We start from the raw sequence: 24045 nt of genomic DNA on the forward strand, positions 1-24045 counted from the left end.
TTAGTTGCATTAGAATCCTTATTCTATACTTCTTAAAACACAATCAAAATTTTTTGTGCAAAAATTTAAGAATGTACTTTTAATTTATAAAATAGACACTTAAGTCATCGTCCAAAAGTTTGGGATCACCCCTAGTATGGTGTATCGGCCAAAAGTTTGGGATCATTCTTTTAAAAACATGCAAATTTAATTCATTCATATCTTTCTCATCTAACATCGTATTGCAGATCTGAAAGGTGGATTTGAAAGCTTAAGAATTGTTGTTTTTTTTATAAATTCATTATAAAATTATATTTCAAATCCATAACCATAAAAAATTCAGAATCATAAGTGTGAATTTTAAAAAAACAATTAATTGCAGTTAAATTTTTTATGGTTATCACTTTAAAATATAGTTTTTGTATGAATTTATAAAAAACGACAATTCTTAAGCTTTCAAATGTACCCTTAAGATCTGCAATACGATGTAAGATGAGAAAGATATGAACACCCCAAACGGCTCAAAATATTGGCCGATACACCATACCAGGGGTGATCCCAAACTTTTGGACGATAACTTAATTGTCTATTTTATTAATTAAAAGTACATTTATAAATTTTTGCACAAAGTTTTTTGATTGTGTTTTGAGAATTATAGAATAAGGATTCTAATGCAACTCAAATTTTGAAATTTTGTCCACCCTATCGCGAGATGATCGGCTTTGAATGTTGAGTGCGATTTTTTGAAAATGTTCTAACTTTAGGTTAAGTTTTAGGTGCAAAACTAAAACATTATTTCTTGGCAAAATACCTCCGAAATAGCTATTGCTTATTATCTTTCAAATGAGATCGGAAGATTTGAAATATGTCCTAGGACGGCTGAGATATGAACGATCAAAATTTGCATGTTTTTTAGCGGGTGATCCCAAACTTTTGGCCGGCAGTGTATGTTGATGATGTTTTCTCTCACGTCAACTGCTTTTGTTTGTTTACCTGTGCATAATTTTTATGTTTTTTTTAATTTTCGAAGCGATATTGCTGAATTGTTGGATGCAGATGGGGGTTGATTTTTCAAATTGACATAGCAGGGCACCGGTCGTAATTTGGGTCAACAATTTGTTTAGTAAATTAATTGAAATATTTAATTATATTGTTGATAACCGGTGTGGAGGCGACAAAATTTGAAATTTAGCGAAGCAGAAGGTGAATGAGCGTTTTATATTTGTTTACAATCTGAGTGTTGAGAGACAGGGACTGCGATAATAAAGAGCTAAAATTATATGTACTGGTTCACAAGTGAGTAAGACAGCTGACGCAGGATGTACCAGTAGCGTACATTATTGGACGAAAAATGTACCAGGAGCGTACAAAGGCAGAAAAAAAGAGTTAAGAGTTGTGCCAGTAGCGTACATAGGCGATGAAGAATCAAGAGGTGTACCAGTAGCGTACAAAAGAAAAATATATACGTGTGAACAGGAGTTGAGGATGTACCAGAAGCGTACAGAGAAAAAAAAAGGGGGAAGAAAAAAACGTACCAGTAGCGTACAAATGATGGGCGATGATAACAGCCGTGTACCAGTAGTGTATAGTAGGAGTCTAAGGAAAACGTACCAGTAGCGTACAGGAGTTTTTCGAGATGTACCAGTAGCGTACATAGGTATGTTCCTATATAAAAATATAGGGTAATGTATAAAGTTATGGACCAATTGTATCAGTAGCGTACAAAATTACATCTGTTAATGTACCAGGAGCGTACAGGATTTATTTGAGAGATTAGCAAGGATTCTTAAGAGATTGTTGATGTGATTGGTTGAAGAAATGTATATTTATTATTAATACGGTTACACAATTAGATGAAATAAATACAAAACAATGAAAATCCTTTAATGGACTAATGCGTTGAGTTTTATTGATTAAATGAAATATTTGGTACTATAACTATTATTTTTCCACAATATGGACTTGACTATTTACTTGGGGGATTATTCAAAGAAAAAAAACCAAAACAGAATTGTTTATTGAAATCTCGTACTTTTGAAACCTCCATCCGATCAAATTTATTGCAAATTATTCCTTTTCATATGTTTATAAGTGTAAAATAAACACAACAATATTTAACTATGAAGATTATTTATGGTGCAAAATTTGGCATCTTGTTTACAGATGGAGGAAGCACGTCAAATCCCTTGTTTCCGATGTGAAACAATCGAAAAACAGAAGTTGTCTCAGGAATGGGACACTTGGAAAGTTTCTCTTGAGTGTTATTTCGAAGCATAGCAAGCAAGTCTACCAATTGCCCCGCGCGAGGTCGTCCATGTCGCCGATGTAAACAGCTGGGTCATTATGAGAAAATGTGTCGCAAGCGGAAGAATGACATGAAAGTGATGACCAAGTCAAAAAGGATCTACAATGTCGAAAATGTACCAACGGAGGAGGTTGACTCTCGTTCCGCATCAGCGGAGAAGGATACCAAAGAGGAAAAAGTTTATTACACGTTCTATGGAGGAAATCAGACAAATGTTGTACCAGGGAGGATTGGAGGCATACCCGTTCAACTGTTGATCGACTCCGGTGCGGATGCGAATTTGATCAAACCGGAAACATGGGAAATGCTCAAGAGTCGGAAAGTTCACGTGAGGAGTTCTGTTAGAGGATCCTCCAAAGTCTTGAAAGGATATGGTAGTGACAAGCCGCTCACGATTGCTGGTTCATTTGTAGCCGAGATAGTTGTGGGAATGAAGAAGACAGAAGCGGAGTTTTTCGTTGTAGAGGGTGGTCAGCGAGACATCTTGGGTGATAGTACAGCAAAACAGCTTGGCGTTCTGAAGGTTGGTTTAATGAGAAAGAAAAATTAATCCAAGTTGTTATTTTTACGGAATTGTTTATTATTATTTTTCCATGTTATTTTGTTTGATTTAGGTGGGTCTACATGTGAACGAAGTAAGTACTCAGAAAAAGTCATTCAGCAAGATTAAAGGCGTACATGCTGAGATCCACATGAAAGACCATGTCAAGCCAGTCTTTCAACCATTACGCCGTGTTCCGATTCCTATTGAGGAGGCGGTTAACAGAAAGTTAGACGAACTCCTTGATCGAGACATTATTGAAGTGAAACAGGGACCAACCACATGGGTTTCGCCTCTTGTAGTGGTAGGCAAAGCATCTGGGGAGCCACGAATTTGTTTGGATCTTAGACGAGTGAACGAGGCGATCGTGCGTGAACGTTTCCCCATGCCTGTTGTGGAGGAGTACTTGGCCCGATTGGGTCACGGAAATGTGTGGAGCAAATTGGACATAAAAGAGGCGTTCCACCAAGTTGAACTGGCTGAGGAGTCGAGAGATGTCACAACATTTATAACAAACCGGGGTCTGTTTCGGTTTAAGAGGTTGCCGTTCGGGTTGGTGACCGCTCCCGAGATTTTTCAGCGTATTATGGAGGAGATACTGGCGGGGTGTCAGGGTACTTACTGGTATCTTGACGATATCATTGTCAAAGGAGAAACTCAAGAGATACATGATGCGAACCTGGAAAAGGTAATCTAATCTTATTTTTGTATTTAATTTCTATTTCTTGTCATGGTCAGAGCTAAATTTAAACTTGAAATAAAGAATAAATTAGATAAAAAAAGCAAATTTTAATGTTTATAGGTGATGGATAAGCTCAAAGCCAGAGGAGTAGAACTAAACTGGCAAAAATGTGTCTTTGGTGTTACGGAGTTAGAATTCTTAGGTCATCGGATATCAGTGGAAGGAATCAAGCCGTCACATGCAAAAGTTTCCGCTGTTTTATCATTTCGTCCTCCAATATCAGAATCTGAGATCAGAAGCTTCTTGGGTTTGGCAAGTTATTTAAACAAATTTATTCCTAACCTAGCCACAATTGCTCAACCACTTCGTGAATTAACAAGAAAGGGAACTAAATTCGAATGGGGAGTTTCCCAAAAGAATGCGTTTGAGAAAATTAAAAAATCATTGGCAGCAGCTTCAACCCTAGGATTCTTCGATCCCTTGGACAAAACAGCAGTAGTGGCGGATGCTAGCCCCACCGGATTGGGAGCTGCTTTGGTTCAAACTGATTCGCAAGGGCAATCGCGCATTATCTCTTTCGCATCGAAATCCTTGACAGACACAGAGCGCAGGTACTGTCAAACCGAAAAAGAAGCACTTGCTTTAGTTTGGAGTGTAGAAAGGTTTCAGATGTACCTATATGGCAGAAATTTTGACCTAGTGACTGACTGCAAGGTACTTGAATTCTTGTTTACGTCTCGATCTAAGCCTTGTGCGCGTATTGAAAGGTGGGTGCTGCGTTTACAGTCTTTTGACTATCAGATCGTACACATTCCTGGAGATAGGAACATTGCTGACGCGCTTTCACGTCTATCTATGTCAAAGGCTGTTCCGTTCGATCCTAATGAAGAAATTTTCATTAGGGAAGTCGCTGTTTACGCTGCTACTGCTTCTGCTCTTAAATGGGATGAAATTGAAGAAGCTAGTAAGCAAGATGAAGAATTGCGCGAAGTAGTACGGTTGATTCAAAACGATGACCAACGGAGTTTACCTTTGGCATTCAAGGTAGTAGCGAATGAACTTTGCATCATAAATAATGTTTTGATGAGAGTGGATCGTATAATCATTCCTACTAAACTACGGGAGAGGGTGCTATGTCTCGCTCATGAAGGTCATCCAGGGATGAGATTGATGAAAAGTCATCTTAGGTCAAATGTATGGTGGCCAAATATGGACCAGCAGGTCGAGAAGTTCGTGAAGCAATGTAAAGGCTGTACACTAGTGGCAGCACCAAGTGTCCCTGAACCGATGATCCGGAAAGAACTCCCGACTCAACCTTGGGTAGAAGTTGCAGCGGATTTTTTGGGTCCACTGCCGGACGGTCAATATCTGTTGGTCGTAATAGACTACTATAGCCGCTTCATGGAGGTTGTAGAAATGAATTCCATCACAGCAGCGGACACTGTGGCGGAGCTGGCCATTATTTTCAGCCGGTATGGTATCCCAGTCACCTTACGAGTAGACAATGGGCCACAATTCAGTGAAAAATGCGAAGAATTCCGGAGTTTTTGTGAGTCTAGTGGAATACAAATCGTCAACACCATACCATTGTGGCCCGCAATGAACGGCGAAGTGGAGCGACAGAATCGGTCCCTGCTTAAGAGGTTAAGGATAGCGCAAGAGCTGGGGAAAGATTGGAGAGCTGAAATGCGGCGCTACTTATTAAAGTATCATTCTACAAATCACACTACAACAGGCAAATCTCCAGGAGAACTGATGTTTGGTAGGAAAATTCGCAGCAAACTGCCTCAAGTTCCACTTACAAGGGTAGAAGATGGAGAAGTTCGGGATAGAGACAAGATCATGAAGGAAAAAGGGAAAGTCTATGCAGATAGCAAAAGGAAAGCTCGAGTTAGCGACATTGTCGTTGGGGACAGTGTGTTGGTGAAGAGAACGAAAAGGGATAACAAACTGGACACAACATTCGCTCCGGAGGAATACGCAGTGGTGAAGAAACAGGGCAGTGATACAACAGTTAAATCTCAGGCAACTGGCAAGGAGCTCCGAAGAAACGTTGCGCACTTGAAGAAGCTAGAACGTCCGGATAGGATGGATACTCAACCTAAAAGGATGAGGGTTGAACCGACACGTTTCAAGGATTTTATCCCACATTAAATATGTAAAGTTAGGGGGGGGGGGGGGGGTTGTAGGGTCGCACCCCTCGGCGACCGCCTCACCTGTGAATGTGATAACCTTGGTTCTTGAGAGTGTGGGAAGTCGATGAACGAATGAGATGGCAGACACTGTACGGTAGCCGAGAAGTGTAGACGTGGCTGTGACTTGTGGAGGAATAATTAATAATAAATATAATCTGTAGTGCGAGTTAATCAAAGTGTTTTAATATTTATCCGAAGGATATCGTCTCAACAGGGAGCAGTCAATAGGTGGTGTTTTTTCGGTCCAGTATCGAAACGGAGGTTTTCTTCTAGGACAAACAGATGGAAGGGACAGTTTGTGAGATTTTGGAGTATGGTGTTGGTGCGGATAACTAGGGGAGCGTCACTGTTGCCTCCAATGGCAAGCCAACGGACTGATTTAGAGGTAAGGTGTTTGGCAACCAGATAGTTGAACGGAAGTTGGCCGCATTCGGCCATGATCGATACGAAAGGGCTTGTGACAAACGCGGAACCAACTGTTCGGATGCATCCGTTGTATAAAGGTTCAAGTTTGTGGTAGAGCCTAGGGCTGAATCTACTGATGAAGCCCAGACCATATAGTGCTGATGGCAATAACCATCCATGAACAAATTTGATAAGGGAGTCCCGATTTGCATGACTTGGGGTTTTACTTAGGATACGGAGTAGGATTAATTTGTTCTTAGTGTTCTTTCTAACTTGGTTGAGATGAGTTGAAAATGTTAGTCTGTCGTCAATCCAAACACCCAATAAACGGAAGGAATGGACGAAGGGGATGGACTGGTTGGATAGTTTCAGGGGAAGGAGCATTTTTAGTTTTTTCCTGTTAGGACCAAGATGCAGAAGTTTAGATTTATCAGGGGAATATCGGAAACCTATTTTCTGTGCCCTAATGGCAATTTTATCTAAGGCTGTTTGTAGCCTATTTCGTGTTAGGCGGGCAAATGCAGATATCGAGATGAACAGGATATCATCCGCGTAGACAAGGATCTTGATGTTTTCAGGAATGATTTTGAAAATAGAGTTTATAGCAATCAGAAAGAGGGTAGGAGAGATTACTGATCCTTGTGGGACCCCTGTAGGCATATGTCTTGGGCTGGAAAGAGAGTTGTTGACTAGAACCTGAAAAGAACGGTTTGTTAGAAAGCTTTGGATATATTGATATAATCTACCAGAAATTCCCCAGTCTCGCAAGGAGGTGAGTATGGTGTTATGTTCGACGCAATCGAATGCTTTGGATAGGTCCAATGATAAAAGATCAACGTGTTGGATTCGACTTAAGGAATCATCTAGAATGCACTCGAGGAGGCAAAGATAGTCATCGGTTGATCGGCCGGGGCGGAAAGCGTATTGACGGTCGTCTAAAAGTAGTTTTTGATCTATAATGGTGTTGAGGCGGTGATTGACTAGTCTTTCCATGATTTTGTCAAAGCAGTCTATCAAAGTGATAGGGCGATAACTATCGATGTTACTTGGATCTTTTTTTGGGCTTGGGGATAGGGACAACAAGGCCGCGTTTTCAGTTGCCTGGTATCGAACCATCATTCCAGATTTGGTTGATTATATTTAAAAATGTTGTTTTGGCGGATAGGGGCAGGTTTTTGAGAAACGGGTATCCGATATCGTCGGGCCCTGAAGATAGGCCCTTGACTTTATGAAGGGCCGTGTTGAGTTCATCTAGGGTAAAGTCGGAGTTGTAGGAACAGCTGAGATAAAGATGTTGAAAAGATGGAGGGGTTTCTTCGGGAGGTGTTGGATTTTGATTGACAGTGTTGGTTGAGGAGAAATGTTTGCAGAAGGCTTCGGCAAGAAGGAATTGGTCATTGGTGTAGTTTTGGTTAAGGAGCAAATGGAACTGATTTTTGCGGGGTTCTCCGTTAAGGATTTTAATTTTGCTCCAAAGGACTTTGGAAGGAGTGTTGGGGTGAATTTCTTCGGTAAACTTAAGCCAACAATTGTTTTTTGAGGTCCAAACTGCGGATCTGGCTTCGACCCTGACATTTTTAAAAGATATTAAAGCATTTGGTTTATTGGGATGGTCATTGGGAATACGTCTTAAGAGTCGAAGGGCCTTCCTTCGTTTTTTCAGAGCTTCTCTGAATTCAGGCCCCCACCATGGATGTCCCAATAGGATGTTGTTGAATATTTCGAGAGAAATAGAATCGTTAACGGATAAGAGACTTTTAATGTGGGTTTGGCAGTCATCCCAGTTGGCTTCATCGTATCGCCAGCGAGGCCTTGTGGCAGCTACAGGGGAGGGGTATTGTAAATTAATTAAGAGGGGAAAGTGGTCACTCCCACCGTTATCTTCTAGGGCTTTCCAACCGAATTTAGGCCCGAGAGTCCAGGATACTATGCTAAAGTCAATAGCTGACGTGTTGCCCGTACGGGGGCATAAACGTGTAGGGGAGCCATTATTGAGGATGGTTAATCAATTAGTTTGGGCGAAGTCTTCGATAAACTCACCCTTCGTTCAACGTTTTTAGTCCCCCACTCAGTAGAGTGGGCGTTAGAATCGTCAAGTAGGATGAAAGGGGTTGGAATTTGTGGGATCAGATCTTCAAAGGCCTTGGTGTAGTCTTCGTATGATAATGACGGCGATGCATAAAGGGAAACTACAGAGATTTTGATGGGAACTTCGAGCCGAACGCAGATATTGTTGAGGGGGGAATTTGTTTTGACTAAAGAATAAGGGATTCCAGTTTTTATTCCGAGGCCTACGCCTCTGCTGTAGGGGTTCGAGGGGTTTTTATGTGACAAGAATTGGTAGCCGTTAATTATGTTAGTTTGTATTGTTGAATGTGGGGCGAGGGTTTCTTGAACAGCGAGAATTATTGGGGAGTATTTGGAGACAAGTAATTGAATTTCAGGTAATCGGGTTCTGAGACCAAAGATGTTCCATTGTATAGCGAAGTTGGTTGTAGTTTTTTGTGTTGGGCTATTGCGATTATTGTGGGTCATTATGAATAATAGAATTAAAGTGATAGACAGAAGTATTTAAAATAGTGGCAAAATCAGAAGCTATAGTAGGGAGTAATCTATGATGATTGGTTCGACTTACCGGCCTTTAGGAAGAAAGATGGGTTTACCGTTGGGGTCGGATGGGTGTTTTGTCGGTTAGGGTCAACAGTCAGGTCTTTAGCTGGAAGATTGGCATTGTTCGATTTTCGATGACGTTTCTTTTTAGGGCGATTCTGAGTTTTGTTGTCATCTTGTGGGTTGGTTTCGGCCCCGGGGGGAGAATCGTTAGATGAGGTTTTCCAGAAACGCTTGGTAGTTGAGGCCTTACTGATGGTAGAGTTGTTGCTTTCCATGCTGGTGTCACTTTCGGAACTGCATTGAGATTCGTTCTTTCTCTTTAACAAGTTGGGAAAAAGTAGCGATTTGAGCAGTGAGGAATGCCACTTGTCTTCGTAGTTCGGCAATTTCTCGATCCTTGGCATCGACGGAAGAGCTGGAACTGGCTAGGTTAAGTCGCTGTTGTATGGAGCTGGTCTGGTTTTGGCGGGATCTATATTCCTTTACGGCGTCGTTATGGGAAATCCCACGGTCGGTCCTAATCTTGGTCGGTCCTGTTCCCCGACGAAAACGGGGCAAATGCGGCTTGTGGTAGGATGAGGATTTTGGCAGTTAACACAATTAGGGGTCAGCTGACTGGTTTGTGTGGATATTTGTTCTCCGCAGATCAGGCAAACCGGGGCATTTTTGCAGTGTTTTTTGGTATGCCCAAACTTTCCGCACTGCATACACATCATAGAGCGAGGGTAGTATTGGCGTGTTGGGGTTCGAAGGAAGCCGAATCTAATGTGGGTTGGAGCTGTCGTGCCTTGAATTGTTAGTACGAACGTGTCCGTGGGGGCCTCCTTTCCGTCATTTTTCCTCAGGAATCTGTAGACATTAGTGGCCTCTTGGCTGGCAAGGTCGCTCGCAAGCTGTTGATTTGAAATACCAGCGACCTCTTTACACGTAACAATGCATTTACATGTGTTGAGGGTTGGATGTAAGGTGATATTAATCGGGGTGGATCGATTAGCTTGTTGACAGCAAGTAGCTTCTCTTCTTGTTTCGGTGACCTAACTTTCAGCAGATAGGATTCCCCTTTGTCGAAGGGATGCCCACCAACGATTTGACCGGCAGCGAGCTCAACGGTTTTTGAGATGATGAAGGGATACGCAGGCAGTTTAGCGGTGGTAGTGGGTTTCAGTAGGAGAAACTGAATTTCTCCGTGTTCGCCTTTCGGGTCCATCCAATCCGGTATTCTTCTCCGATTTGAGCTGCTGGGAAGTGGGTCAGAGCCCCATGGAGGGGGGTTGTCCCCAATGATTCGGAAACACTGATCACTTATCACTGAGCACAAGTTTCTTTCACTAGAAAAAAATCCTTTAAAAAGGATGTCTGTGATAGAGAAAAAACACGCGGCGGTTAGGTTTTCAACGACGATATTTTGCACTGAGGAGAAAGCGTCCTGTCTCAACGGCGGTTCGAGTTGTTTTTGTGCATATTCTGTCGAGTTTTTAACAAAAAGACGCTATTATTTTCAACCGGACGAAATATCTAGATGATGATCACAAGTTATTTTTTAAGTAGGAATCTCTCTGATTTTCAAAACGTCACGAATAACCAAAGGATATAAGACGACCTGTCGCTTCTCTAGGGCGTTTATCTCCAAAAAGAATGGGTTCCTGTGAAATCTGGGACAAAATACGACATAGGTGCCGAGCAATTTGAAATTAAATCTGAAATAAAATCCTGAAACTTTTCAACAATATCTGGACATCCTGGCCAGATTTGACTCTCGAATTTTTTATTGGTTTTATCGGCATGCGTGGAAATAAAAAAAAACTTGAATAAACGAATCAAAGTATAAAGCTTTTGAAACCATAAGTTTTTGATGATTACGTAGCTTTTGGATATCTCATAAATTATCCAAAATAATTTGAACAATTTGACAATTAAGTTATTGTATTAATTTAAAAAATAAATATATAGAGAAATATTAATTTTACTTCTCTTAAAAAATAAAATGTAAAACTGTAATAAATTATCAGAATGCTCTCTAATATCTTAGAAAATTCCTAAAGATCGAGTTAAGATCTTCAACTTTTCATCTCGTTTTGCACCTGAAAATTAGTCTTAGAAGTTAAGTGTTTGAAGTTAAATAGAATACCTAATTATATACATTTATTCAGAAATGTCAATCCTAGTGGATCTAATTATATGCGTTCACAGAATTTGTTCTTTTGAATGTTTTAACAGATAAAACCTACCTATATCACTGCGGTTCACTTTTGGTAGGACTTTCGAAGATAAATTCTCAATCGCAACACAACAACGGTTCGGGATCATTTTACACTTTTTATTGATTTATTCCATCATTTGCTTACGATGTAGAGTTTCAATTACTTTTAAATGATATAGTGTGTTTCTCGGATTTCGCTCTCCATCATCATCATTCCTCGCCAGCTGCAGCAATCGGTTGTCAATATCTTATCATTTTTATTTCTCTCTGTCTGTCCTTCCGTGTATTTAACGCTCTGTTGTTATTTTTTGTGTAAACACAAAGACGATTCCTTCTTTATTTTTTTTCCTTTCAGTTACACAGAAGTTTTACAGAATCTTCATTTTTATCCTCCACTTTTTGTTTGAAATTTCCCATTCAATGAAACGATATCATCGGTTGTCTCCAGTGTGTGTTTCCGGTTTACCGTTTTTACGATTACGACTTGTACAAAAACTGTTTTGTGGAAAAATTTAATATGTTCGGGATTTTTAAAATAAGGATTAGTTTTATCATCATTTCGATCAATTTAGATTTTTAGCGCCGAAAATAAAGAAACTGTTGAAGTCTGGCTTTGAAGTAGTATAAAAAATTTCAGGTAATATTTCAAACAAAATTTACATACAAGTTTTGTATGAAATGGGGAAACCTAACACGTATGAGATCAAGATGGATTCCGTAGTCAGCGTATGAGTGAGTGAGTGTGTATTTGTGTTTGTTTGTTTGTATATGTGTCATTTATCAATAGGTAATATCTTCTATAATTACTTCCGTTACTTGTCTCTTTGCTCATTTTCCACTAACGATTTTTGCTAGATCCTTAAGGTTAAAGATTTCTCTGCTCTTGAGTGTTTATTATACAGCAATATATTTGTTTTACTTTACTTGTAGGTTGCAATGAATCGATTCACGACTTGTGTTAAAAATAATATGCCACGAAAGTAAGTAAGTAGTTTTAGCAGTTTCCATTTTATTCTTCTATAGCCATTCGTTTGATTTTATTGATTCGGTGAGACAAAATGTGCCTTCAAAAATAGTTAGCTGATATTTTGGTACTGGACAATAGAAAAAAATCCAAAAAAATACAAAATATCATTTGATCGTAAATACCTACAATGTATAAAAATTGAATACGTTGTAAAACGAAAAAAAAAGAAATGAAAAAAAGAAACAGATTTAGATTTCAAAAGAATAAATATATATTGAAACAATTTGTATTGATTTTTTGTTGAAAAAAAATTTTATCAATAGCATTTGCTCTTGACCTGAAACTTTGAAGAACTTCTATAGGCACATCATGTCTTTCTAAAATCTTACACACCGGCCTCTTATACTAGGCAGACGATTTCAAGTAAAGTTTCTGATCTTTGACGTCTGTCTTTTTTTCTATTTGAACGGCTAGATCCTTCCACAAAAACTATCTGTCATATACATATGTATGTTTGTTGTTACTTGTTTGTGTGTTTATTTCTTTATCAAGTAAAATGTCTCTTTTTGCAACTTTGAACACTACTATCTTATAGCGCTAACCAAGCTAGTTGTTCGTATTCCTTTATTCCCCTTTTCACATAAATCTATATCTGAGAATTTTGGATTGTTGTAGAGTAAGACAACTGTGTCGGATAATTGTTGCCTCACAATTTCGGCCGAATCCGATTAGTTTGCCAGATCGCAAAATAATGATGTTTGTTTGATGATTGCAGTTTTGCTTACTTCATTTAGGGGATCTTCTGACTTTGACCTTGCCATTTCTCATACGCGCTCTTTCTTAAATGTGAATGATATAGAATTGGTTTTGTTCTGGAGTGTGTACCTAAATATCGGTAATGTTTCAAGTTTCAGCTAAATGTGGGCATGTTTTTAAAATAGATTTTTATTTTCAATATCGAAAACAGTACTGTTATCGGTTTCAGTTTCCTAATGTTTTTTTTTTTGTTTCCTATCACTAAGTGAGCAAAATAGAGTTCTGTTTTGTATGCTTCTGGTATTATTGTTTTATTTTATTTTCTTTCTTTTTTTACCTCTGATACACAAACATCCATAAGGTTTTTTTTGTATTTTAACTAGCTCTAGATTTGTTTTACGTAGACATTTATACACTGCATCGAAACATTCATACTTCTAACGTTTGCATTTGAATATCAAAATTAAACATGTGAATCTGAAAAGCGGTAAAAACATGTAATAGGCACTGTTTCTTCAAAAACTTTTAATCGCACTCAATTGGCTGTTGTGGTTTAGCATTCAAACATTTTTTTTCCTGATGTAGAAAACCTCAAAGAGCACATTCGAAATGTCAGATGCGTACTAGACAAATGACCAGAGCGTTGCTGGACCACTTAAGACCACTCGGCATTGGAATCGTGTAATAATAAGGCATATATCGCGTACAAAAATGTACCTTGTAAAATAAATCTGTATGGCAACACTGTTGTATGCTTTCGTTAGGCACAGTTTAAAAGTTTCTATATCTTCAAAGAAGTATCCTTGAATTTTTCATTCATTGGAAGGCCTCCGTATATAACACTATGGTTCTTAGTGAATTCAACTTCGTGTGTCTATTGTTTAAGTAAAAGATCACCTCACTATCTTAAAATGTTTGAAACTGTTAGTTTTTTCATGCCGCTAGCCTCTTACAAGCTGCTCAAATAAGAATCTTATACACGTGTTTGTAATGAAGTGTTTTTGAAGGTTTTAAGGAGAATAAGAGATGAAAACATTCTTGGAAATATTATTCGAACGAATAACGTTTTGGCTTTGAAGCCACGGTAAGAGGAGACTAGCGAGTTAAAATTTGTGGAGATAGACAAAAGGTTAAAAAAGGCGTTGCTATTTCAAATCTAATAGACTGATCAGCACTAATGAGGCACATTTTGCTTAAGACAGTTTCAATTGGCTGGGGTACAGTATAAACTTAGCAAATAAAAATAGGTTCTTTGAGAACGAAATCCATGCTCGTTGGAAAATAAAATCTATGTTAAATTTTGATTTGATCCTAGATATTAAAAAAACAGCGATCGAAACATAACGTTCAGTAAAAATAATAAATCGGTAATTTTGATTCTTTTCTATAATAATTGCACTTTTATGAAATACTTAATCGGATAACGCGGTGCCATTGTTGCATATGATTTATACTTTTTTTCATGTAAGCGAATCACATTTTGTTTGTGTGAACATTTGCGGAGAAATGAAATCAATAGCAGGCTTAAAAACTGTTTTTGCTTATTCTAGTATACGTTACTATCCACAAAGTGCTCTGCGGTTGAAATGACTCACAATCTATTGGGTTGCATATTGAAGAAGTCAAACCGCATGATTACCATTATGGAAAATCGCATCGTTTTGTATTGCATGCTAAAGAAACGCTAAGCTTGTCTAAAACTTTCACTCCACACTCATGTTTGCAATAGACGGCAGAGTTTTTCTAGGTGCATATCTTCATCTTAATATTAACATATTTCTTGCTACTTTAACTCACATTCGTCAAGGCCTTCAGAAGCAGGACAGTAGAGAAATGGGGGTTTCACACTTGTACTCTAAACTAACGCAAATTCCGCTAAATGAAGACAACAGTCACACGCTCTAGATTAAAATCACACCAGCAACCATACAATTTCCTCATTTCCTTACGACACCGAACTGATAGCATTGTGAGGTGATCCCATCTGGATCAATACTTTGTCCAGCCACTGCAGAGGGCCGTGTAGGTGAATCTCGATCCAGCATGGCGTCGACGTCACATCCTGGCGGTGATATTCGGCGCCCCAGCCCTTGACGAAACTCATCCGTATCGTGCACATCTTAGTTAGTTCGTAGACGGCCTCGAATCCGTGGTTCACCGATTGGGACAGCAGCTGGGCAAACTCCTGGTTGTTGAAGATTTTGAGCGAACAACCAGGCGGTATTTTGCACACCGTACTCGGGTGGAATCCGTGATGATGGTTACAGTTACGGCTCTGCACGAAAATGGCCGAATCCGACAAACATTCGGCGTACACTTCCCCACCGACGTAATAGAGATGGACTCCCTTTCCGATATGACGTCGGGTGTTTTCGATTGTGCTGTTCCGATTGACGTTGCTCAGCTGTCCCAAGCAGAAGCGATCCGAATTGTTCGACGGATTTGTGAAGCCGTCAACGATTATGGAGGTTGAGTTACAGTGGAAAACTTCGCCCACGCGGCAGTTCAGCTCATAGTAAGCTATACTAGCCCAATAAGGAGGTTCCTGATAGCTTACCGGGGCCACTTCACCATGCATCTGGTTCGTGTCCATCTGGTTGTTGTCTTGATTACCTCCGACATTGTTCCCATCTTCCGGTGGACTGTAAGCAGGAGGTGGAGTCTCTGGCAATGATCCGTACGGACTTTGTGGATTGGAATTGATTGGTCCCGGACTGGACACCGACGAAATGGGACTATTCGGGCTCATGTGGGAAGATATGGGAGAATTTGGACCCCCGCCTCCACCAATGTGGGAGTTATTGAACCCGGAATTGGTGTAGCTCACGTTGTGGGGCATATTCGGTTCATTCATCTGATGGAAGGGCAACAGCGAATGACCCGGAGCAAACTCGGAGTGCCGTGGCACCAAAACCGGTGGCAGAACCGGACTCTCCACCCGTTTGTAGTGATACGGGTTGATGCAAACTTCCTTCTGTTTGGCGCTAAACGGATACTGACAGGTTTCGATCGGCTTCAGCTCATGGTGACTCTGGAGATCTGGCCAACGCCAGACGCGACAGTAGATCACATGCGGCAGGCCTTTGCGGTGGGATACCTGAAAGGGTAAAAACAATAATAACATCGAATCAAATATAAACACGATACTACAATGTGAAAAATGTATGAGAGTGGCAAGCTCACCTGTAATCGTCCATCCAGCGATCGGGGGATGGTCACACATTTGGAGGGCTGCCCGGGACAGGACAGGGCCCGTTCCAGCTCTTCGATGGCGCCCTTTCGCTTCTTCAGCTTCTTGACCAAACTGTCCACTGCTTTCTCGGCCCACTTTTCCTCCTCGTCGCCCTGCTTCCAGCCCAGCAGCTTCTTGACCGCCGGACTGGTGAACGAGAACAGGCTGTTCAGGCTGGACATCGTGCTGCTGCTCGAGGATTCCACGTCATCAGTATCCATGGCGAAGAAGTAATCTGGAAGAGAAAAAAAAGGAGAAAAAATATTAAGTTGGATGTAAAATAACACTTTATAACTGAATAACTTATTGCATTTTTTCTCACACAATAGAAATGTTGACCAAAAATTTGATTAAGTCTTAAATTTATATTGTTGTATAGATAGATATCGGTTGATAGGAAAGATTATTTTTTGAGTTCATTTGAAAATTTTGGTTTATTTTTGTGATCTCACATGACCCCAACTTCCCCTTAAATGATAGATGGCGTCGATTGCGACTGCAGCTGATAAATAGTTGCGCATGGTCTCTTATCGGAATTCGATTATCTAACAATTTGATTCGGACCGGTTTGATAGCATACATTGTAGTCGAGGTAAAAGCGCTGTTAAAACACAAAAACACTGGTGTGATAGCGAATATACCAGTCGTTTTATTTACTTATCAGCCGCCTATTCGGAAGTTATCGTTGTAATATAACATCAATTTATTAACCTATATGTTATCAGATTATTAATATCGAAGGATTTCTACATATTTTTGAGGGTAATGATTATTTACAGTTATCTCAATTACTCTATTTTATGCTGTTCTATCCTATTCTACTGTACTCTACTCTACTCTACTCTACTCTACTCTACTCTACTCTACTCTACTCTACTCTACTCTACTCTACTCTACTCTACTCTACTCTACTCTACTCTACTCTACTCTACTCTACTCTACTCTACTCTACTCTACTCTACTCTACTCTACTCTACTCTACTCTACTCTACTCTACTCTACTCTACTCTACTCTACTTTACTCTACTCTACTCTACTCTACTCTACTCTACTCTACTCTACTTTACTCTACTCTTTATAAAAACGAACACACACTTATAGGATCTCAGTGAAACTCCATGTTTCTTTGAAGAGATCTAATTTAAACTTAACTCTAGCTATACTGAAGCTGTGCAGAAGTTATACTTAAACTATACTGAAGCTCGTTTGAAGCTATACTGAAGCTGCACCGAAACTATAATTAAGCTGTACTGAAGCTGAACTGAAGCTATACTAAAGTTACACTTGTACTTATAGTTATACTTATACTGAACATATATGAAATTGTACTGAAGCTATATCGAAGCTAAACTGAAGCTCTTTTGAAACTATGCTAAAACTGTACTGAAGCTGTATTGAAGTTATACTGAAACAGTACTGAAGTTATACTTAAGCTATACTGAAGCTCTTTTGAAGCCATACTGAAGCTCTTTTGAAGCTATACTGATGCTCTTTTGAAGCTATACTGAAGCTGCGCCGAAGCTACAATTAAGCTCTACTGAAGCCATACTGAAGCTATACTAAATTTGTACTTAAACTTTACTGAAGCTATACTGAAGCGGTACAAAAGCTATACTGAAGCTATACTGAAGCTGTACTGAAGCTGTACTGAAGTTATACTCAAGCTATACTGAAGCTCTTTTGAAACTCTTTTGAAGCTCTTTTGAAGCTATACTGAAGCTCTTTTGAAACTCTTTTGAAGCTATACTGAAGCTGTGCCGAAGCTATAATTAAACACTACTGAAGCTGAACTGAAGCTATACTGAAGCTATACTAAAGTTATACTTAAAGTATACTGAAGATATAGCAAAGCTATATCGAAGCTATACTGAAGCTACATTGAAATATATGAAATTGTACTGAAGCTCTTCTGAAGCTATGCTAAAACTGTACTGAAGCTGTATTGAAGTTATACTGAAACAGTACTGAAGCTATTCTGAAGCTGTGCTGAAGTTATACTTAAGCTATACTGAAGCTGTTTTGAAGCTATATTGAAGCTCTTTTGGAGCTATACTGAAGCTGTACCGAAGCTATAATTAAACTCTACTGAAGCGGAACTGAAGCTATACCGAAGCTATACTAAAGATATACTTAAACTATACTAAAGCTATACTGAAGATATACTGAAGATGTACCAAAGCTATATCAAAGCTATACTGAAGCTACATTGAATATATATGAAATTGTACTGAAGCTCTTTTGAAGCTATACTGAAGCTCTTCTGAAGCTATACTGAAACTATACTGAAGCTCTTTTGAAGCTATACTGAAGCTCTTTTGAAGCTATACTGAAGCTCTATTGAAGCTATACTGAAGCTGCGCCGAAGCTACAATTAAGCTGTACTGAAGCCATACTGAAGCTATACAAAATTTGTACTTAAACTATACTGAAGCTATACTGAAGCGGTACAAAAGCTATACTGAAGCTGTACTGAAGTTATACTCAAGCTATACTGAAGCTCTTTTGAAGCTATAGTGAAGCTCTTTTGATGCTATACTGAAGCTCTTTTGAAACTCTTTTGAAGCTATACTGAAGCTCTTTTGAAACTCTTTTTAAGCTATACTGAAGCTGTGCCGAAGCTGTAATTAAACTCTACTGAAGCTGAACTGAAGCTATACTAAAGTTATACTTAAACTTTACTGAAGCTATACTGAAGATGTACCAAAGCTATATCAAAGCTATACTGAAGCTACATTGAATATATATGAAATTGTACTGAAGCTATACTGAAGTTCTTTTGAAGCTATACTAAAACTGTACTGAAGCTATACTGAAGCTGTATTGCAGTTGTACTGAAACAGTACTGAAGCTCTTTTGAAGCTATACTAAGGCTCTTTTGAAGCTAGACTGAAGCTGTACTGAAGCTATACTGAAGATAAACCGAAGCTACATTGAACATATATAAAATTGTACTGAAGCTATATCGATGCTATACTGAAGCTATATTGAAGCTATACTGAAATTGTACTAAAGCTATACTGAAACTGTACTCAAGCTGTACTGAAGTTATACAGCTATATGAAGCTATATGAAACTGTACTGAAGCTATATCGAAGCTCTACGTAAGCTGTATGGAAGAAGTACTGAAGTAACTGTTCTGAAGAAATTGTACTGAAGCTATACTGGAGAAATTGTACTGAAGCTATACTGCGGAAATTGTACTAAAACTATCATGAAGCTGTACTGAAGCTTTTCTGTTCAAAATGACAAACAATAGAAGTTATAAGAAACGCTATTAAAAATAAGAAGGTAAGATAAGAAAGTTTTAATAGCCTTCAACATTTTAAAATAGACTTTCAATTTGCTTCTTTGGATCGCTTTGTAAAGAAGTTAAGAATTTAACAAGTTAACGACAAATTTGGCGTTTTTCTAAAAACATTTTTTCCAACAATTGTCTGGCAGTTTAGCTTAGCTTAGCTTAGCTTGATTGAGTACTCTCATCCAACTTAAATCATTGAACTCAAAATGCCCTTTCCAAGAATCTGGCCATTTTTTGATACATTTTGAACAAAATTTCGGGAAATATATTTCAGGTATTTATTTAACTTCAGTTAAAAAAAATAATACTACCCTTCTATACTGGCCCTTTTGCTTCCAATTCTAACGAAAAAAAAACCTACCCTAATTCACAACATCCTTGAGCAATTTCTACGCCAACCCACCAACAACAGGTGTTAAATTAAAGGGCAGCGACTAGAAAAGTTTCGCTCCGGGCCAGATGAAAAATAAGTAAAAACTAGAAAACCCCCACACCCTCGACCAATTAATGAATTCGCGATGTTAGTAAGTAGACAGCTGCCAGATCAGAATTCTGCTAGACAATCTGTCGCTCGCCACCACTTTGTGCCTAGTAGCGAAGTGCGTTTTAGTTTCACCTAGTTACTTCAATCAAACACATCAGAGGCAAAGGCGAATAATTGTACTAGGAGATACCGGTTCAGTTCATTAAGTTATTACGAAAAAAAAAATGCGTAGGGGGGTCATTTCGAATAAATTTGCGTTATGCGTATGGAAATTGAGGAAGTTTTCATGACATTAATGTGTGTCATTAATCAGCGATTATGAACGTCGTCGTTGTTACAATTAGGTACACTTCGTTTCAAGTTTTACATTTGCCCGAAACTTGGTTTGTTTCCAACTAGACACGATAAAAGAGAAATGCGGTAACGAAATCGGATTCGGTTTAACTGATCCGCAGCCGTTAATTATTGTAATGCGTTTTAAAAGGACACAGATTAGGTGATCATTTACTAGTATTATTATCGAGAATGCGTTTCAAATTTTCGTTTGTTCAGTCTGTTAACTTTTTTTTCACATATTTTGGTATGTAAAATGTTTATACCAATCACTTTCGCAAACTTTTCTCAAGCTTTTGCTGCCGTTTTGTCACATACGTTTCTAGTATGGTAAATTGTTTCACAAAATAGGCACAGGAATGCGCCAGATGTGGAATGCGGCGACACTTTGCAAAAGGTGCGAAATTGACAGCTGTTAATGGTATTTATTTTCGAAGAACAGGTTAGCGGTATGATTGTTTTTTTTTTTGTTTTTATTCGATTGATGATGTACAACCTTTGGTATTAAGGGTAAAGAATACGTGGGAAAAAATCTCGCTCAAAAAAAAAAATTACGCTAGTGCAAAAGATGTGGGAGAACCAAGTGTACGAAAAACAACTTGATTGGATTAAAACATGTTAAACGCGATATTACAAACTGTCTCTAGCCTTATTTCATCTTCTCAGTTGGCGAAACACAATACATCTTTGCTCAATTTTTTTCCATACAAGCTTTTGTAGCACGGATAGTTTGGCGTTATGTTTAATGTTTAATGTAATACCCGGTCGGCTACTTGTATTGCATTTTTCTAATTATGTGATAAGTTATTAATAGCATTAATAAATTGCGCATAGGGGAGATAAGGGCATAATGGCTACCTTAAGAAGGACGCTTATTTAACCATAAAAAACAGCTATGTATATTAAGTGAGTTACATAATTGTTTCGCGACTGTCAAATTGATTTTTCCTGAGATTTGTAAATTTTGCGCAATACAGTAAATTAAAATATTGATTGGGTTTGGTTAAATGTCGATTTTAGTAACCCCGTCTAAAGGCGGGGTTGAGTTTCAGAGGATTGATGGAAAATTTCGTCAATTTTCTCTGGCATAGTTTTATAAAACATACAACGTCGATAAAATGACCACTCCCAAATGATAAGCAAAAAGCAGCTCTTTTGCGGGCATTCTGCATACCACTGGCCAGAATTACGAGATTTATAGTGGTTATTTCAGATCGTAGACTAGCTTGAAGTTCGTCAATGTTTATGGTGTGGTTCACAGAAAAAAAATTAAACCGTTAAATTCTGAGAAAAAGGAGGGCAGTTAATAATTTTTTGAGACAATGATTTTAACAGTAAGCATGCATTCGCATTGCATTTACAACTGAACTTTATGACGTACAAAATTGCTTTCATAAATATCTTGAAATCGACTGAAAAAAGGCGAAGTTATTCGCCTTTGAAGCTCATCAAAGTTGAAACATAATTCTCGTTGCTAATTTGTTTTTTACTTTTTTAAAAATTTCAACTAAACATAGTTCGTTTAGTGCTGGAAGATGTTGTTAGATTTTTAATTGTTTGATTACATAATCTGTAGAAATTATAACTATTTATTCTCCAAAAAATATTTTTTCAGAAAAACATTTGTTTTGTTTTTCAAATTTTTCTGCATATCTATTCTAATATCTCATACAAACATTGAAATAATGTAATAGAAATACCATTAGTTCTTTGAAAATTTGGGATATTTTACTTTTTATTCTTATGTGTTACTCTATTACATTAATGAAATGAATATGTTTAAAAATATTAATAAAAAAATAAATGGAAAAAAATGCTAAAATTTTGTCTTGGCCTGCAGTCAAATCTCATTTCTAAAATTTGGCCCACTGCTGAAAATGTTGGCCACCCATGTTCTACTAAACCATGCACGCTCTTTTTTTAACTCAAAATTAAGTATGACCGAGGTTCAAAACATAGTTCGATTCTATGAACTTAAAGTTAAGTACCCTTTTTCCTCCTTGCGATGGATCAAAACGGAGTTCGAACTGCGAACTCAAAATTGATCCCTTTTTTTCCTTCGGCGAGGGATCAAAGCTGAGTTCGACCTTATGAACTAAAAATTGAACTCTCTTTGTTGGACTGAAAACACTTAGCGAGTTCAGTCCGAACCGGAACAGCAACCAACGAACACGTCGCAAAATTTTGTCGTTCCGGAACAATTACCGGAAGACTATGAAGGAACTTCATAATGAAATGCATGTTCACCGTGTCAGCGTAAAATTCTGTCCGCCATTGTCATCATATGGTGAGCGGCTTGAAATGTCCGGAAACTTCCGGATGTTGTTTACTTCCGGAAGTAACCGGAGTAACATCCGGAAGTTTTCTTTGACCGGGAATGTCAAAACTTTCCACCGCTCTGTAATTGCAATGCAATGTACTGGAACAGCAACATCCGGGTACAACAAATTTTAATCATTCTTCAATTCCCTGAAAATCAGCTACCCTCGAAAAAAAAAGGATAAATTCGAGTTCGGCTGCCAAACTTAATATTGAGTATGCCTATCAGAATTTAGTTTTGCTATTGCCCAGTCAAACTCAAAGTTGAGGGAAGCCACCGAAGTGCTGTTTTGAACCAAAACTACTTAATTTTGAGTTTAAAAAAAAAGAGCGTGTGGGTGGCCAAACCGAAAACGCAAATGAACAGATGCAAAAACACTGAATCAGGTGGAAAACTCATTGTTGAATCGAATTAAGATCACCGCTTAGTATTCAGTTGACGAGAAAAGTCCCGTTTTTTCAACATTTTCATTAAATTCATTCATAAACTCATACAATATGTGCCAAAAAGACGTAATAATAAATGAGAAAGCATCAGCAAAGGTACAAAAACAATAAAACATGTGTAAAATCTACTGTTGAATTAAATAATGGACACCGCTGAATGTATTCCTAATTGCCCCAATTTCCCCTAAATACTTGCAATATATTTAAAAAAAAAACCTTGTAACATTCGAGAACGCAACAGAAAGTGCACAGTAACAATTGAATCATATAATCATGTGAAAAACTAATTGTTGAACAGAATGATGTACACAGCTAAAAGTTTAGTTGACGAAAAAAGCCTGGAACGCCCCCTTTTCCTCTAAATTTAAACGATATTTTATTGGCTTGATAACTGATATAATAGCGCCAGCACTAAACCCAAGCAACCAAAGGTTCGAAAATCACTTAAGGAACGAACTAACAGGTTCATATATAGCTGTACAAAAGTTCTGTGGAACTTTTTTGCTGTTCAAAATGCTTTTTCGAGGTCCATGAAACTTCATTCTTTATCAAGTTCAGCCGATACTCAAAAAAAGCTGTAAAGTACTGTTTTGGTTTCTGTCTTGGTCCTGTCTCTACTTTTTGGGAACTTTAAAGTTTGCATGAAGAAAAACAATCTACTTGTTACGTACTTCTCATTTTTTTCAAAATCAAGTAGCTATCAAAGAGTTGCAAGTCTTTTTGTACAGCTCAATAGTTCGTAAAAAATCTTAGTTGTACTACTTTGTAAACTTAAAAGTTTTTAATTAGTTCCAACGGGCGTTCAAAAGCAACTTCGCATTATAGAAACTTTAAAGTAGATTCAAAGGCTTAAATCTACTTTTTCCGAACTTCAACACGTGTTTGCATAAATAAAAACATCGTTACTTAGGAAACAACAATGTGTAGTACACATTTAGTTCCGGAAGAACTTATTAACAACTTGAAAGTGGGAATTAAGAAATTTAGAACCTGAAAGTCGTTTTAAAGAAAATCATCACATCGAGTAAAATCGTTGCCTACTCATGATGTTCATATAGGGCAATAAGTATGGATCTCGACTTTCAAGCGGGGACCTTGGGTTCGAGGCTTGGTAAGAACATGATTTTTAAACGTAATGTGAGTTAGTAACAAATATGGTTGATTAATATGAATCAAATTAGCGGACTTGAGAAGGCAATTGACGGAGCGAAAGAGTTTTTTTTTCGATTTTTTATGCTGCTTATAAAGTGGATTTTGAAGCTGCTTAGAAGTTGTTTGGCGATTTATGC

General features: G+C 38.2%; 3 protein-coding genes across 7 annotated transcripts in view; 2 read left to right on the forward strand and 1 right to left on the reverse strand.

The window, feature by feature from the left end:
* Positions 1-2330: 2330 nt before the first annotated feature.
* On the forward strand, positions 2331-3522 carry LOC129741854 (uncharacterized protein K02A2.6-like). Its single transcript, XM_055733663.1, has 2 exons — positions 2331-2807; positions 2899-3522. The coding sequence occupies exons 1-2, from the start codon at positions 2331-2333 to the stop codon at positions 3520-3522; spliced, it is 1101 nt and encodes a 366-aa protein (XP_055589638.1).
* An 840-nt stretch (positions 3523-4362) lies between these two features.
* On the forward strand, positions 4363-5661 carry LOC129741855 (uncharacterized protein K02A2.6-like). The gene has a single exon (XM_055733664.1). It carries the CDS (start codon positions 4363-4365, stop codon positions 5659-5661), a length of 1299 nt encoding a protein of 432 aa, XP_055589639.1.
* Positions 5662-11016: 5355 nt separating this feature from the next.
* LOC129750170 (protein mothers against dpp) overlaps positions 11017-24045 on the reverse strand; it is an 86094-nt gene continuing 73065 nt past the window's right edge. For all 5 annotated transcript variants that reach the window (XM_055745423.1, XM_055745425.1, XM_055745424.1 and 2 more), the window contains 2 exons: positions 15827-16110; positions 11017-15740 (listed from right to left, as the gene is read on the reverse strand). In XM_055745423.1, the coding sequence (XP_055601398.1) occupies positions 14589-15740; positions 15827-16096 (1422 nt within the window). In that variant the 5' untranslated portion in view covers positions 16097-16110 and the 3' untranslated portion in view covers positions 11017-14588. The remainder of the gene's footprint in view (positions 15741-15826; positions 16111-24045) is intronic.

Source organism: Uranotaenia lowii, chromosome 2 (genome assembly GCF_029784155.1).
Source record: "Uranotaenia lowii strain MFRU-FL chromosome 2, ASM2978415v1, whole genome shotgun sequence".
In the NCBI taxonomy this organism is placed as follows: Eukaryota; Metazoa; Arthropoda; class Insecta; order Diptera; family Culicidae; genus Uranotaenia; species Uranotaenia lowii.

What these genes read in the sequence shown, in the direction of transcription:
- LOC129741854 (XM_055733663.1), top strand. Translation starts at nt 2,331, where the DNA reads ATGTGTCGCAAGCGGAAGAATGACATGAAAGTGATGACCAAGTCAAAA. An exon ending in AACAGCTTGGCGTTCTGAAG is followed by an intron (nt 2,808 to 2,898) that starts GTTGGTTTAATG and finishes TGTTTGATTTAG; the next exon opens with GTGGGTCTACATGTGAACGA.
- LOC129741855 (XM_055733664.1), top strand. Translation starts at nt 4,363, where the DNA reads ATGTCAAAGGCTGTTCCGTTCGATCCTAATGAAGAAATTTTCATTAGG.